This window comes from Taeniopygia guttata, chromosome 1 (assembly GCF_048771995.1).
Source record: "Taeniopygia guttata chromosome 1, bTaeGut7.mat, whole genome shotgun sequence".
NCBI classification, from domain to species: domain Eukaryota; kingdom Metazoa; phylum Chordata; class Aves; order Passeriformes; family Estrildidae; genus Taeniopygia; species Taeniopygia guttata.
In genome coordinates this window covers 81,053,877-81,070,656 of record NC_133024.1, presented here as the reverse complement: position 1 = coordinate 81,070,656, position 16,780 = coordinate 81,053,877, and the positions used below count along the sequence as shown (strand labels likewise).

The following is a 16,780-nucleotide window of genomic DNA, read 5'->3' as shown; positions in this document are numbered from 1 at the left end:
CACAATTCATAAAAACAGACAAGGAAACTGCAATATGCAGAGCATCTTTTCTTTACTAAGTAAGCTTATATAACACAATTCTCTGGTCCTAAAAACTATTTTTCAAATAAAGTGCAATTCATTACTTAGGGTTTTACTTTTTATCTATTCCAAGTAGCACTTCTATGCTTCTTTAAGAGCAGGGGAAAAACAGAATAGCTCCTTGGACCATACAATATTTGGGATAAAAAAAAGGCATAAATACTATCTACTGAACAAAGCAGCCAGACAGAAGAAAAGGAAAAAGGACATCTGTTTATTCTTTCTACAGATCTGGATATTTTTTGTAAAACAGAGTTAAGCACTATATTCAAAACTGCAGAAAAAGCCTCTGAGATACAAGTGTATTTTTTTGATTGCATGGCTGGTCCCAGATCTATTGGATTTTTCTTTTTACTATATTTCATAGAATGGATCATAGCAAGAAGCAAGGGAAATAAAAAAAAAAATATATATGAAGTAGTATATCCATTGGATAAACTGCTCAAAAGAAGAAAAAATTCTATTCCCAAATGCTGAAGACCAGTGTGTGCATACATATTCTCAAATATATACAGATATGTGTACATAGTGTATATATATATATATATATATATATACACACATCTATATATGACTGCAGAAATTATGGAGCTATAAATCCAATTCCAGCCATGGTATTGTGTCTAATTGCACTGTGCTTCTTCCTGTGCCAGCCTTCTTTACATAGAAGTGTACACGTATACCTTGATGAGAAGCAATGCTTTGAAGATTGAGCTGTTGAAGTGTTTTACAAGTCCTTTTTCCAGCAAGATTAATTCTAATTAGTAAATACTAATAGATTGTAGTAATTTATTCACTTTCTGTTCACAGGGAAGAAGCGAGACAATGGCTATAATTCTGTATATTTGTTTTCATTATCCCAGACATTTAGAATTTTTCCTTCCCCATTATCTTTGGGGAAAGGAAAAAAAACCCAAAACTCAGAACCCACCTAACAATTTCATTTTGTGGTAAGGAATGTACTGTTCAATGTTTTCTCCCCACAGTTTATATATTAAATACTTTGTTGATGATATAATGCAAATCTAGGATGCACTTTTATTTTAGATTTCCTTTTCAGTTGATAACAATTTGATAGTCTGTGGTCCTGGTCATGCTGTTATTTTTGGTCAACTCCTCCTTTGGTTTGCTAAACAACAACAAATTGTTTTAAAGCCAAAACCTCCTTGCTTTATAGTTGTTATCTTGAGTCTCCCATTGTCTAAAACAAATTGGCTTTCTGGTGGTTATATCACAAGTATGTCTGGTATGTTTCCTGTTTTGGGTTTGCATATTAAAGTGAAGAAAGTTCTTAGAAGCCTGTGGTGAATTGGGAGAGGCTGAATTGGCAGCTTTATTACAATTCAGTATTTTTTCTGACAAAGGAATAGGTAGAGAAGAAAATGGCATTAAGCATAAAAACAGAAATGAAGGGCTTCAGAGGAGTCTTACTGCACCAAAAAAAGTACCATCTCCATCCAAGGATATTTTAGCCCTTCTTCGTGGTATTGTAAGTTGAAGTTCATCCCCTTCTTCTAATTTTGCAATGCCTGGTAAAAAAATTGGAATATTTTAAAGTTAATATCTCAAATACACTACTTTATAAATGGTACTCAAAAGTCATTATGTGTCATCTTCCAAATGTAAGTATGGTTTGTTACTTGTGATGAGGGTTTTTATCTTTAGGTACAATCTTAGAGTTTGCAGCCTATCTAAAGCTGACACTTAACATCCTCTGTGAAGATGGACTTAATTTCCACACTGCACTCAGCATAGCACAGTTCACTTCAGCAAACACAGCAAAAAATTTCTAACAGTGGTGCACCAAGGTTCCTCATGTTATGGTGATGAAACAGTCAAAATCAGCATTGAGTATTACGGGCTCCAGACCACTCTGTTCCCACACTTCTGGAGGAGCTCTTATGAGCTTTACCAACCTAATGAAGTTACCAGACATCAGCTGATCCACTGCAACTGCAGAGCACAAAAGTTTGCATCCTGCCAGCCACACATCAGCTGATATGATAACCAAGAGCTTGTCCCCTTCGAGCTGCAGCCGCTGAGCTGAGAACTCATCTAATATCTGCTGTGACACATGCTCAACAAGTGAAAACAGAACACTGTGAGTTTGGGAAGCAGGAATCATAGTTAGGTAAGGAGAGCAGTAATACAAGGGTAAAATCAGAATATAGATGAAATTGAAGGTGGTTATGTTTCCAGAATGTGTGACTGAAGGTGCAAAAAATCAAGGGAAATGTTTGGACAGTCTCAATTGCTGGGAAAAAGTATCTAGTTCATTAGTTAGTTAGTTAGTTAGAATTTATTTTTATTTGGAAAAAAAATAGCTTCCTGCCACATCCATTTGTTTGATGTCACTACTTGCTGACAGTCAGCTCCATCCCTCAGTGTCAGCTACTTTTTCATAAGGCATTGAAAAAAAACTTGCTGGAAAATGACCAAAGAGAAAACCCTCAAATCCACCATTAAGGTGCAAAGACAGGCAGTTAAGAGATGATATATGGGGTTTTACAGGCCTTGACACTAATTCCTTAAATGGTACTGCAGGAATATACACATATATTGACCATTGAGCCTGCTGGACTTGCATTAAATATTTTAATTGGTCTTGTGCTGTTTCTAATTTGTGCAGTCATAAAGACCACCTAATAGGAATTAACTGTTTGTCATCAAACCAAAGACTAAAAATCCAGTAGCCTTTATAAGGAGCAGAAATATCACTGTAGGGTATTGCATGGCTAAAATCCATACATGACATTTCAAAGGAGACTATAGCACCTTAATATTTCTTGGGATGATTAAATGTGTAATTCACCTCCTAAGTTAAACTGAGTTCTTCAAAGAGGACAGTAGGTATTCCTCTTGCCTGCTTCAGGCATCTAACTGAAAGCACCAAAATGTCTAACCACATTACAGAGACAATGGAGAGAGCAAAATTGTTCAGCTCACCAAGCTAGATGCATAATCTCCAGTTGCTGATATTTTATATAAAACTGTATTTTCTGAAAGTATTCTGTAACTTTTCAGTTAGCCAGATCCATGAATGAAGAGCCTGTTCTTTATGGCTGCTACAATACAATTGCCCAGCGCTACAGATTCTATTTGATACAGCTTATTTGCAAACAAAGAAAAAGAAAATGTAGGTATTTACCAGCAGTATAGCAAGAATTATTTGGATAAGACTGTGGCATATTTTGGATGCAGCGAAACAATGTCACCAAGCTGAGATCATCACCAAACACATGAGCCTTCTTCCTCTGTATTAAGTGTCCCATAGCAAATGTTGTATCTGTATATAAAACCTAGAGAAAGAAGAGGTGAAAACTTTAAAATTATTGTATGGAGGCATTAAAAATCCTTACAAAAGTCAGGTGCTGAAGTGAATTGAGCTTTCTCACCTGGCCGTATATGAAAAAATAACCTGTTTCCTTGATCACTATTTTATTTCCTTGTTCTTCCAGAGCTGTTCCACGTTTAAAGCTCAGGAGCCAAGGGACAATGCTTGAATCATCTAAAAGACAGAATAATTTTGGGTGATTGGAAAGGTTATTTTCCTCTTTTTCACCTGCTGACAATTAACTAAGATGAATTCTAGATAGAATTTCCAGTCTTACTAGGTGGATTTCCCCACTGAAAAGATGATATTTGCAAGACCCATTCAGATACAGGGACCTTCCAGATGCAGGGACCTCCTTGTTGCTTTTTGATTTTTTTTTTTTTTTTTTTTGTTGGGGTTTTAAAAAAATTTTTTATTTTTCTTTTTAAATTTGCTGTTAAAGCTCAGTTACTACTTTGAAATTAGGTAACATATGTTGAAAAAGTTATCCCATTGAATAGTTAACTATAAATCATGGCACATATTCTTACCTTTCTGTTGAATATCACTTTTGCTGTCAGCAATCAGTTGCAAGCAGGCCTGCAGCACTGCAAAGTGAAAGCATTTTGAAATCAAAGAAACATAAATCAGTAATAGAATAAACTTATGAAACTACTTTAAGAAAAAAAAAAAAGGACATGGAAGAAATCTCTCAGTCTCACCACTTATTTTCAAACAGGACCTATTAGTTTTAACACAGATTTTACTCAAATGTACAAAATGAAAATCCCTATCACAACACATACTAGATGACTTTCAGAGATCATGGAGCTAAGTGGAAGGCCTCGGGTAGCAGAACAAGTAACACTTGCTTGTTTTAATGTCTGGTCCTAATATAATTATGTAGCAGTAAGTCAAATGAACTAGAAATCATTAGGTCAATTAGCCTTGTCAATTTTCTAAGCAAAAGCTTGAAAAAAGCCCCAACCCTGCCAAATATGATAGATGGCAGATTTTCTAACTATGTTTGACATATTATTTAGAAAAATTACTTTCTGTTTATAGTTGCTGTAAAATATTAGTCATATATACTTTCATAATAAATTCTTAAAGTCCATACATATGTACTTTCAATGTGCTTTCAGATACCTACATTTGATCAGCCTGTACTAAGAGGGAAAATAGAGAAATGACCCTTAGCAAATTAATGCACACATAACACATATCTTGGTATCTTGTTAAAATGTGTTGCTCAAAACTGTAGAGATTGGTGATACTAATGAGAAATCAGGTATTTCTCATTAGCAAAAAATACTGCAGAATGTTGAAATATAGATTTGCAAGTGAAACAAAAATCTTGTAAAAAAAGCTTGCTGAGCATAAGTGTCAGGCAACAGGATAAAAGGAAAAAAGAATAGCTGCATTTGCTTGGAGTAGATTTTAATTGAAACATCTGGCTCTCATGCCACTTAGAAAGATGGAAAACTGCATAGTAATACTTACTGCACATGACAGAGACCAAATGAATTTATTAAGGGTCAAGAGAAGAAAATTCTGCCATGGATTGCTCCATTTTGTTTACCACTTTTCAGACAAGAAGGCTATGGATCAGATTTGGCCACACAGATTTGGCTATAACGGGGAATGCCATGGATATGTGGGATCCTGTTTCTGCATCTGTCAGTAGTACCCACATGGGCAACCAAGTGTCCAGTAGCACAAACCTCTTTCTGCACAGCAGGTAACAAGAGGATTTGGGAAGAAAGCAGTTTTTTTATGTTTCTAAGTCTCCTTTCTAAGGGGTCCCTTTTGAAAACAGCAGAAGAGGGCTGGATGCTCACCAGCACTCGGCAGTGCCAACTGGCAGCACACAAAGATTCAATTCCAGAATGATCACACAACCTGCAACCTCTATTCATGGTAATAGGAATGCTATCATCCAAACTCCTGTGTCCTACACTGAAATGTGTCCTTGAGTCCTATCAATACGCATCAACAATGTGCTACAATTTATAGATTTTTCAAACCAAGAATTTAAAGACATCTGAATTATCTACCTTCTGGTAAGAAATCAAAAAACTCAAGCCAACACAAAATTAAAAAGTTATTATACTTCATACATTTTTCAATCACACTTGTAAGCAAAGAGTTTTCTGGAAAATAAACTTCTATGTAAAATTAAAATCCGATTTTATGGACACACAAAACACAGCACATCAGGCAATTAATTTCAAGAGTTATTAATTCTTCTTTGGAGCAAAATGCCTTCCTACTGAATGTAATTTGCTGATCACCTAGTATTTCAGTAATCTAAAACAAAATTTCAATGCCTGCTTTTAAAATAACTCACTAATGTGGGCACCAGATTTTTCACTAACTAAATGAGAGGATTTGTGATATTCCCACTAACCAGCTGCTATTCAGCTGCATACCAGTGAGCAGTGTCTACAGCAGTGAAAGCTATGTCTATTTAACTTATGTTAAACTTGCTCTGCAGACTTGGTGGGCACTCTTCAAACTAACCTAATTCTCAGTTTGCAAGTGTGGATTTCTGTTTCAGCTGGTTGCAGCCCTGAAATTCTAGTCAGCATTGCTGAGAACTGCTCACAGTAATTAAAATCTGCAAGACAAGTATAGTTTTAGATCATGTCCATCTTTTAAAAAAAACTGTACTTCATTCTACAGACATCAGATCTGCAGTTAATCTCTAAAAAAAAAAATCTGTCTCTTTTAATATATGCAGATAGGAACAGCCTCCACAGAATATAGTATGCTTGTTTTTGGAGAAAATGCATGCAATAGTGTCTTTCATGACAGTATAAACTAACACAGTGGCCATTTTGCCTAAAGCTACTAAAGACAATATCTAAAAAAGTGCTTGAAGGATTGAGCAACCATATGCTTCAAAAATATGCTCAGAAGCTAAAGTTGACACATAACTATTTCCAGTATATACAAGTACTTTGACTCCAGTGGAACTACTTACATGCCTGAAATTAAGTAATCCATTGAAAAAAATTCCAAGTAAACACTACTACTAAGAAGGAGAAGATATGGATATACAAAGTACATTTTCTGGGTAAATTAACAGGAATTTTCAGTAAAAAGTAAATGTTGTTAAAACACACCAGCAATTCTGTTCCAAGAAGTACCCTAATCTTCAGTACAATATGGAGAATACATCTATTACAAAATACACATTGAATAGTTGCTATTTAATATCTTTTAGCCCAGTGTAAGTCAAACCTGAGCAACAGCTTTGTAGTCTAAAGGATTTCTGATTAATAATGAAAGCAAAATACAGGATTAATACAATACATCTTGAAAATTTGTAAAAATATCTAGACTGTCACCATCTATCTGTAAAAAAGTGTATCTAGAATGACAAAGTGTGCCCCATCCTCTTGTGACTTTATATAATAGCTTTGCTTTGATGAACATTTTTTTTCTCAGCTGATTTTAATTGCTCTGCCAGCTGTGGGTTGGCAGAAATTCATTTCAGGGTCTGTCTTATTCCATGAACAGAAGACCCAATTGTGAAGACATTAGTCAGTGCAGATGTCTTTATAAACCACAGCCAGCACATGAAATTATGTGTTCTCTACTGGTTTAGCAATGTAGTCACAACTGAAAAAAAAAAAACCTACTATCTTTTGCTGAAGGACAGCAATCCAGATTTCTGCATATTTCCATGATTTAAAAACTTATATTGGTAAAATAAAATTTTCCCTCACATGCAAACGTTGATGTTTTTAAATTGCATAATAATTTTAGTATTTTGCAATCTCACTTAATGATCCATCCAAACAAAATTTCAAGTTTAATATTTGTGAGCTCATTTATAAAATTTAAAATTTTGATATCTGAGGTCTGAGACATCTGTGCCCATATTTGCTGAAATAAAACCTAGGAAAAACCCTAACCTTGGAAAAAAAAAACCAAACCAAACCCAGACCTCCTTATATAAGTTCCTTTTTTGTCTAGATCTGTTCTCTGTAGGCTTCCCAAAGCACATTTAAGCACCAGACAATTTAATTTATAAATGACAAGCATTTTCTTGAAGCATTTGCAGTTTTTCTTCCCTTAACTTCTTGATTTCTCATCACAAGAGATCTTGTGTTTGTTTCACATTTTTATAAACTGGTTTTCATGAACTCTATCACAGCAGAAACCAGGACACCAGGTTAATCTAGTGGTTTTTAATAGAGATGTCTTTATATCACATTAATTATGGATTCAATCAATCTCTGCATTAAAATGCCTTGATCATAGTTGCATGTATGACTAAGATCTAACAAACATCTTCAAACAATTAGTAGCATTATTTAGACCTTTACATAGTTGCCAATAACATTTTATATTTAGAAAAACAAGGGAATTGTTTATTAGGAATTAAGACTTCGGCTACATAGTATAAAACAGAATGTTGGTTTTAAAACTTAGAGCCTGCTTGGTGTATTTTTGATTGTACAGTGTTCTGTGTAATACACAGCACTGATGTATTCACTCATTTAGTGAAATTCTTCATGTAAAAGTGCAGGAATTGCATCAAGTAACTATCTATCCTTTTTGCATAGAAGGGTCTATTTCTTTTTGAGTTAGACTGCTGTCAGCAGAAACAAATAAGGATAACAGATATTTTCGAGAAGTGGGCCTTTATTTTTCCTTTTTAATTTGATTTTAATTTTTATTTCATATTTGACCTCTTCAAACAATAAAATATGAAGTATTATGAATATTTGGCAAGGAAATTTTATATGTGGCATTTGTTTAAGCTAGTAAAAAAAAGTTTACATCTCAATTCAAAGATCACAAAAGTCAAAGTACCACTTGTAAAACCTCTTGCTATCCCTCTGCCACGGATATCTAATGTAACAACTTACACACTCAAAACACTTTCTACCAATAAATGTACCAATTTTCCAGTTATCAAGAGCAATGGCAAAATTCTAATACCATGTTTGGAAGGTAATAGTTACTTCCCATGGACACAACTGCTGTTGGAGTAGAACCTCAGAATTGCTAGCAAAAAACCCAATTGTCAAGTCACGTGCCAGCTTATCCTGCCTCACTGATTTGTGGAATTACATAGAATAGCTCCTCAGCTCCTTCATACATGCAAGGAGTTGGGAACCTCAATACACCAGAGGAAATGTAGTCCATGGGGGCTCCAGTCTGATCCCAGCAGGTCACCTGCATTTGCATTTACAGAGACCTGATTCTCACCTCCCTAGGTCATGGAAAACAGAATCCCACAATAATGATCAGAATGAGACACTGAGAGAGTGTGAAAATGAAACCTGACGTTCATACTTTGGCTTAGGCAATGGGACCTAAATCATGTTTCCAGGCTCAAGTGCACATGCAGCTTAGAAAGAAACACACAGGTAACACAAATCAATAACTGTGAATAGAATATAGAATTCAGGAGAGGTTTTTTGCTTTGCACCAATTTTCCTCCATAGATGAAATTTGTAAAGAGAAAGACAGAAAGTACATTTGTTGTAACATGTCCTGATATGACATTTGCCAGAGGCATACATTTCAAAATCACCCATTACCTCCTACTCATTGCATCAAGAACTCTGGTTCTGACTGCTGACTGTGCAGCTTTATTTGGAATTGATGCTTGAAACATTTCTCTTCAACCTACCCAAGCTGGAAATTTTTGCAAGACACAAAATGTGCAACTACTGATGACTAATAATTTTATGCATTAGCATAGACAAATGTAAACCCCATAAAAAAAGAAACATTGTGTTAAATTCACTTTCGTTCAGTTGTGCTTTTAATTAAAATGCTTATCTGTGGCCACTTGTATGCATTAAAATGGAAATTCAGTATGTTTAAGAAAGGCTATGCTGGTTGTAAAAAAAGAATGATGGGGCATCCATTCCTGAAATTTGATGATTAAAGTCTAAAAACCCCAGAACTGAACAATACCTTTATTTATAAACAATATATTAGTTATATGTTTTACTTTTGCTCTCTGTTGAAGCACAAGAGAAGCAATTAGATACCAGTGATGTTTCCAAATATTAACTTTCTAAGGAATTGATCTATAGAAAAGTAAAATGATGGCTCAACAATTAATTATGAAATCAGACTCTACTTTGAGACCTTGCTGAAGCAAACAGAAGTAGGACAAGAATAGGCACTTCACTCAATACCCTGATTTATTTTTTATTATACCAGAATAAGTGCCACACATCTGCAGGACAATTTGGAGACTGATGGGATTCTGGTACCCAGATATAAATGTCAAATAATCAAAATGCAGGGTCTGTAATTCTGTGTACATGACCAAGTAGTAGACTGGATTCAGCACCATGAACAACACCACGTTCTTCTGTTTAACTCACTCTGCTAAAACAAAATTTAACATTGACTAGTAGGTTCATGGTCATCAGTGAAATCTAATCTGAGAAAATATAATATGTAACTAAACTCTGAAAAGCTAATTTTTTTTGCAATTAGAGCAGGCAGAAAGCTAATTCTAACAGACAAACTTGGATAAAAATGCAAGATTTTCAACTTACTTTTTTCTTTTTTATATACAAAAATATGAGGTTCATGTTAGAAAACATTTTTGTAATAGGCCAGCTTATGTAGCTTTTCCCTTTAAAATGAATGTTCATATTCTGTGTTTTCTTTCATCCATCCTAAACAACTTTAAAGCCATCTGTACCTTAAAAAAAATTTACAGAAATAAGTAGCTTAATTGAAATGTTCTGTGTTACAGGTAAACAGGTATAATCAGAGGTGGCTACATGATGAGAAGAATCAAAAGTCTACTCAGAAGCATGGCTGAGGAGCCCCAAACCCTGCTTGCTTCAAATAGCAATAAGACTAAAAATGAAAGCTATTGTGAAGGAAGCTGGATCATCTTGCAGAGTACTGGTGCTCTGACATTCATTTAAAAAAAAGACATCTCCTTATTTTTTATGATACTTGTACTTCAGATCACTTGTTTTTATTTGGGAGTTCCTAGGGTGGGGAGGGCAGGGGAGCTTTGTGGTTCCTGTAGAAGGAAACAGGCTACAAGAAATACAATTTAAGCAATCATGACCTCAGTCCTGTTTGCGAAATCTTTCTTAGCCAAGATCTTGAATCAAAGACTATTAATGAAACAGCAAAAGTCTCACATAAATCTGTGGATTTTAAGTGATGTCCTTAATGGGATTTTTTTGAATATTGGAATTAAGTGAAGTGATTATACACTAGAATTTTAACTTCATTTAGCTTACTGAAGCTCAAGTGAAATACATTTCATGTTAATTGCTCACTGACAAAACACATTTTATTCAAAGCTTCATTTAGTCTTTACCTATAATTTACTCCATTTCAACTGCTCTAAATTGTTTAAGATATCAGTTAAAATAATATAAAAATATACAAAAGAAGAGTGAACTGATTTAGCAGCTCAGGAATACTTACTGCAATTAGAGTATGTGTGCAAATTCGTATGATAACATTCTGCATTTCATCCTCATTGTGTTTGGAATATGAAAGAAATGTAGGCATTTTAAGGAAAAAAATATATCCCATTAATATGTCAACTCTATAATACAACATCTATAATACACATGGAGCACAGTCAGTGCTCTTTGCAGAACTTTTTAAAAAGGAAGAACTATGACCAAAAAATCTTACTGGATAGGCATTCCTTTATTAATTTTACTATTTATTGATAGATTGTTTTAATGTAAAAATTATGCTTAACTTCTGAATTCCTTGTAGTCTGCCTCTTTTGTCAGGTACAAGCCAGCCTTTCTTCTTGAAAGCTCCTATTTCCCTAAAGTTCTCATTACTTCTCTCTTTTAGGGCGAGCATGTTTCTCAGAAAAGCAAATTGGCATTTTTATTAATAGATTTCCCTCCCTGCTTTGATCAGAGAGAATTGAACAGTTAAAGGTCTAAATGATTTGAAGTTGCCTTTCTCAGCTCTAACACATCATGCAGATTTGGGATCTAGCATTCAAAGTTTAACCTGCAGATAGCATAAATATCTGGTACCTTAAACAGTATGTCCCCACTCATGGCAGGGTGCTTGGAGTACATGACCTTTAAAGATCTCTTCAAAACCAAAACATTCTGTGATTAAATATTCTGACTTTTAAGAGAATATGCCTAAGGTTAACACCATTCATCCACCAATAATTTTGAAAACCAGAATGGGCTCTGGGAGCACAGATCAATAGATAGGAGAAAGAAAACACAAATCAAACACTCCTGCTTTTCTCTAGACAATATCCAACAGCAGCATTCCAACCCACTTCATCAGCTGGTATTTACCTTTTTCTTCTGTGTTGACAACAGACCGCCTGCCCCTGTTTCTACTCCTGTTCCAGATTTCCTTTTGGAAGCTCTCAGCTGTGCCAGTACCAGCAAGCCTGCTCTCCTAACAAGGAGAAGCAACAGTCAGTGAGAGCAGCCCCACATTGGTCCATGCCTTGCAAGTCAAAACCAGCCCCTCCAGCTTACCTGCCTGGAGCCAGCTGCAGACACTTGCAGGAAGGAAGAAACAGGGGTACCTGCTTTATTTTCATCGGGAGACACGAGTGGTTGGTCTAACGGAGACCTTGCCTGGATGCTGTAGATGAGCTCGCTGCGCAGAGCTTCTAGTTCTGTTTTCAGGATGATAACATGGTAAAGAGACACTGCTGCAAGACAAGAGGACAGGAGCATTGCAAGCCACAGGAATGTGACAGGAAAAAGTCCCGTGGTGCCTGAAACAGCACCAGGGGGGGCAGAGGGAGAGGAGGCGGTATCCTTCTGTTGGATGACGTGCACACAGTCCACGGATTTCATCGCTGCTCTTTCCTTACTAAAGCCAGAGGGAGAGTTCAGCTGTCCCCTTCCGAGGTGCAATCCATGTTACCAGTTGCTCTCTGAAACTAAGGGCATCCAGAATAAGTGAACAAAACGCCCAGATCATTTCCTGTCATATGAAGCTGTTGATAGCACTATTAGACTTAATGTACAGAGTGAACAGCTAAGATTCTGTCTTCCCTTTGTTTCCACCTCTCTGTGCTGCATTTTGGAAATGAATGCTTTCTCACAAACTACCTTCCTCCTTTCACTTTCCACTAGTTATTCATGTGGCAGCTTGCTATAGCCATTTCCCATAATCTTTAAATTTAGGCACAGCCAGTACCACTGGTGATTTGGAGCCTTATCTAGAAGTGCAGAAACCATGTAAAATTTCCTGGCAGCAACCATGTAAAGTTTCCTGGCAGCATTTCATCCAGTGGTACTTAAAAGACATCCACGTATGACAGGCATGTGCCTCTGTGTGTGTGAAAGATGTACTCTGTATATACATTATATCATTTATATTAATGTGTTTATATTCATATCTAAAGTGCCAATATGTCCACAGAGGAGGCAAATTACTCAAAATAACTTTTTGTCCTTTTCTAAAAACAATAGTGAAAAACATTCCCAGGTATGAGTCACAAATTACAGGTTTCTCAGTTGTATGAAGATGCAAATTCTGCAGTTCAGTTCATCAAACTAACTTGAAAAGGGATGACATTTTATTAAACTTTTCTAATAAATACAGTCTCTCTAAAGAATTCAAGAAACTGCATTAATGCAAAAGGGAACACAAAGAAGCACAAAGAGGAAATTCAGTGGGGTAGAACTAGAAGAGTTGAAAACTAGAGGATGGAAAAGAATGACAGAGGGGGAAATATGAACAGGCTGAAAGGGCAAATATTTATTTAGAAAATTTAAAATAAAAAACTACCCACAACTTTAAACATGCATGCTGACAATACTCAGGTGAATCCTTAGTGTCTGGTTTAAGTTAATATTTTAAGATTTTATAAGTATTTTAATCTTAAAACTCTGTGTTAGGAATTTCTTTCTTCTCTGCAATAGCAGGGCTACCTAGACATCCCACATATGTTCATGTGATTTTTTTATTATCTTCTCACACAAAATTCAACTTTTACCCCTTTGTTAAAAGTTCCAGTGGTTTGGGACAGAAGAAAAAAGATTAAAAGTGTCACAATTATGGCTAAAATCAACAGGTCAACCTCTCTTTATCATGCAAGTAAACTTTATCTTTGCAAAGATAAAACTTTTACAGTTCAGTCCAAACAGGATTTTTTGCAAAAAATCCTGATGACAACACCTACCAGAGTAGCTCAGATCAAGTTAATTCTGTTGGGAAGGAGAAGGAAGAAGGAGCAACAATAGAGTAACAACTTCCATAGCCTCTCCCTCTTCTGTTTCTTAAGGCTACAAGAAATTTAGTGTGATTATAAGCTTTATCATCTTCTGTTGTGATTCAAGGCACTCTTTTCTTTATTTTGCCACCTCTAGCAACCACACACATCCTGTACAGATAAGTAAATCTGTTCCTAAATGCAAAGGGAAAAAATATATCCTGTATCTTGCACCTAGAAATCACATATATACTGTGATAAATTATATAGAAATCAGTGTGGGGTGGAAAAAATAGAATACTATACCATTTCTGTTCCTATTTTAAAGGCTAAGCTAAGCTCTAAATGTGGCTGCATTTTGAAGTAAATTTAATATGAGCTAATGTAATGGGGTTTTTTAACAGAATAAGCAATTATTGGTACTAAGCAGACATGCCTTCAAGTATCCCTAGACATCAGAACATTACCAGCCTAGTACTGACTGTTCCAAAAATAAAAAATAATGTGACAGTTGGAAAAGAAGTGCTATTTTAGAAAATGAAATGGAGTGAGAACAAGAAAGTTTTAACTAGCTATCCAGGAGCACCAAGAAACTATTGGCCAGCGAGGTCTCTGCAGTCATTAATGTATCAGAAAATAACAGACCGGTATATAAATAGAAGTGCTCTTGCCGCTTCTAGAGAAAATAGGCTATTCCCAGCCTCCATAGCCTCCTTAAATAGGGTCATTATTTGGGCTGACAAAGTAATTGTGATGACACAGAGGACTTCTCTAAGACACCTGGCTCCATCTTGCTTATAATTCTCATCAGTGACAATTTCAAAGGGGAGATGAGGAAAATCTTGTCTCCCACACATGGGAAATTGTTAAATTCAACAGGCATTTGTAGCTAAGCATCAAAGGGATTTCTTTGTTGGCAACCTTGTGTTGTTCTGTAGATTTATAAGTAGTTATGTGGTTTGAAAGAAAATGTAAGTTCAGACAACTTCTGTGATGACAAAAATGGTGACAATGAGAATAAGAATGGTGCCTAATGACAATAGGAAATGAAAACCAGTATGAATTACCTAGAAATATGCTTAGCTGAAAAACTTCCATTATAATCAGATGGAGCTTTAGTTAATTGCAGATTGCTAATTGCATCAAAGCGAATCACAAAAAATACATGAAAAAACCCCCCAAAAATCACCAAACCCAAAAAAGGCCCCAAACCAAACAACTACATGCTAGTTGCTGAGCCTAGAATCTAGAGTCAGTGTCTCAATGCTTGCCACTGTCTTGTCATAATGTCCTCTCCTTATGATTCTTATTGGCAGAGCTGCAAAGCGGTCCTTAGCCTGCTTAAAGCAAAGTCAGTAAGTTTAGCACATGCTGCTTCTGCTGTGTTTTAAACTAAGGTGTGACTAGAGCACACTAAGGAATGCTCAGATCAGCCTCCCATCAGCAGACATGGGAATGTGATGGCTTCAGCTGATCACAAGCTCTCAGTGGAATATTCTTGTTGAAATAGAGGTATGCTCTTTGGATATATATGCTGCAGGGAGATAGCATAGTGCTTTTATATTGACAAAACCTATTTGCATGTAGCTAAGACTGACAAAACTGAACTGTGAAAAACGTCAAAAATCCAGAATTAATATAATATGTCTAAGGAACTAATCTCAGAAATCGTGTTCAGGTTTTGGGTAGCGGCCTGCTTCTACTGGACAGCTTTCCTGAAAGCTTTTGCAAACTTTTGTACCACATCAACAATTTTGGTCTCAAGAAACAATGCAGTTAGCAAACCTTAGAGGCTGCCTCAAGACCAGCTCAAAGCAGCATTTTCCAAGCTATTGCTACAAAATAAAATGTCATTGCATTAAACTGCAGAAACCTAGTACTGGCCATCTAACTCTACAAACAAATAAAATAAAAAACTTATAATAAAGGTATTCTGAAAACATGATCATAATTTGCATGCACCTGATCTGTGCATACAGATCATGTACATGATCTGTGCATACACCATAGTGTCTCCTTAACCCAAAGTATGAGCTATGTTGAACACTCAGATTAACTCACTAAAAAACCTCTTTAATTTAGCCAAGGAAAACTATTAAGAAATGCCTTGGCTAGTCTAAGAATTCTAGTTAACCAAGTCCTTTACTTCCAGGAAAGAGAGCAAAAATTTAGGTAAAATTCACAAGTAATACATAAATGAAAACCAGACCCCAACACATTACCACTGAAGATGCTTAAAGGTGAGAATGTTTTATTGCAAGACAGGAAAATGGGTTCTGGACCCATTATTAAGGGATCCTGAACCCAAAATTAAGGCTGTTTAAAACTTCCAAGATGTTGTAGCAGAAACAAGCCCTGTAACTTTATGCAGGTAATTAACTTTTTTTTTTTTCATTTCCATTATGCAGATGATCAGATTAAATTATAAAGATGGGTCCTACTAATCTGCAAATTTATAAAAGATCAAAATTACATCTGGTGGGGAACCAAGGCAGAGATAGCCGCCAATCATACAGGAAATTTGTGGTTTAACCAGAAGCTGAATTCTTGATTTCCTGAAATCCATTTATGTACTTTAACCACAAAGCATCTTCTTTGTGGGAGAGGAAAAACCCATAACGAAGTTCAATATACAAAAGAGAAGCAGTTGCTATGGCTGCGAAGGCTTGCGTAAAAACCCGATTTACTGAAGAAACAAGAAAGTTTACTTCAAAACAAATGTTCTGTTTTCAAAAAGGAGGTTGTGCAGATGCTGCAACCCAGAGGGCCATGCAAGTGTGCTGAAGGCCACACTAAAAGTACGCCTCCAGTGGCAAGGGTCCAGCTTCACATACTTCTAAAGCAGCCGCAAAATGGTCCCTGTGGGTATTACAAGAAAGCGACCACGATATCTCGCCTTACCACACAAGACAGTGCAGAGCACAGAAAAAGCTAAGGTTCCATTCTGAAATCTTCCATTTAATATCAAATCCTTTCTGAAGATGGACAAAACAGGAGGACTATTCTGGGGGAGATCAGAATAAATCCTTTCTGCTAATGAAGAGATCTGTATTAAGAGTATTCACAGACACACCTCTGAAACAGTATACATTCCCTGCAAGAACACTTAATTAGTTCTTTCAGCCATTAACTACAACTTACACAGTAGCAAATCCAGGCAAGTTCTGCCTTACAAATGGGTCCCAAAAGTACTCTATTTCTGGATACTCCAC

General features: G+C 35.9%; 1 protein-coding gene across 1 annotated transcript; it reads right to left on the bottom strand.

Moving 5' to 3' along the window:
- Nucleotides 1-274: 274 nt before the first annotated feature.
- TNFSF13B (TNF superfamily member 13b) lies at nucleotides 275-14,051 on the bottom strand. Its single transcript, XM_002198391.7, has 6 exons — nucleotides 11,878-14,051; nucleotides 11,689-11,794; nucleotides 3,946-4,002; nucleotides 3,477-3,589; nucleotides 3,230-3,380; nucleotides 275-1,610 (listed from the first exon to the last, which is right to left on the bottom strand). Exons 1-6 carry the CDS (start codon nucleotides 12,202-12,204, stop codon nucleotides 1,498-1,500), a joined length of 867 nt encoding a protein of 288 aa, XP_002198427.2. The 5' UTR covers nucleotides 12,205-14,051; the 3' UTR covers nucleotides 275-1,497.
- Between the last annotated feature and the right edge of the window lie 2,729 nt (nucleotides 14,052-16,780).

Coding starts and splice junctions, on each gene's coding strand:
- TNFSF13B (XM_002198391.7), bottom strand. CDS start 12,204: ATGAAATCCGTGGACTGTGTGCACGTCATCCAACAGAAGGATACCGCC. Junction 3,590..3,945: donor AAGTGATATTCAACAGAAAG/GTAAGAATATGT, acceptor TCTGTCTTTTAG/ATGATTCAAGCATTGTCCCT. Junction 1,611..3,229: donor TAATTCTTGCTATACTGCTG/GTAAATACCTAC, acceptor TTTTTTTACCAG/GCATTGCAAAATTAGAAGAA.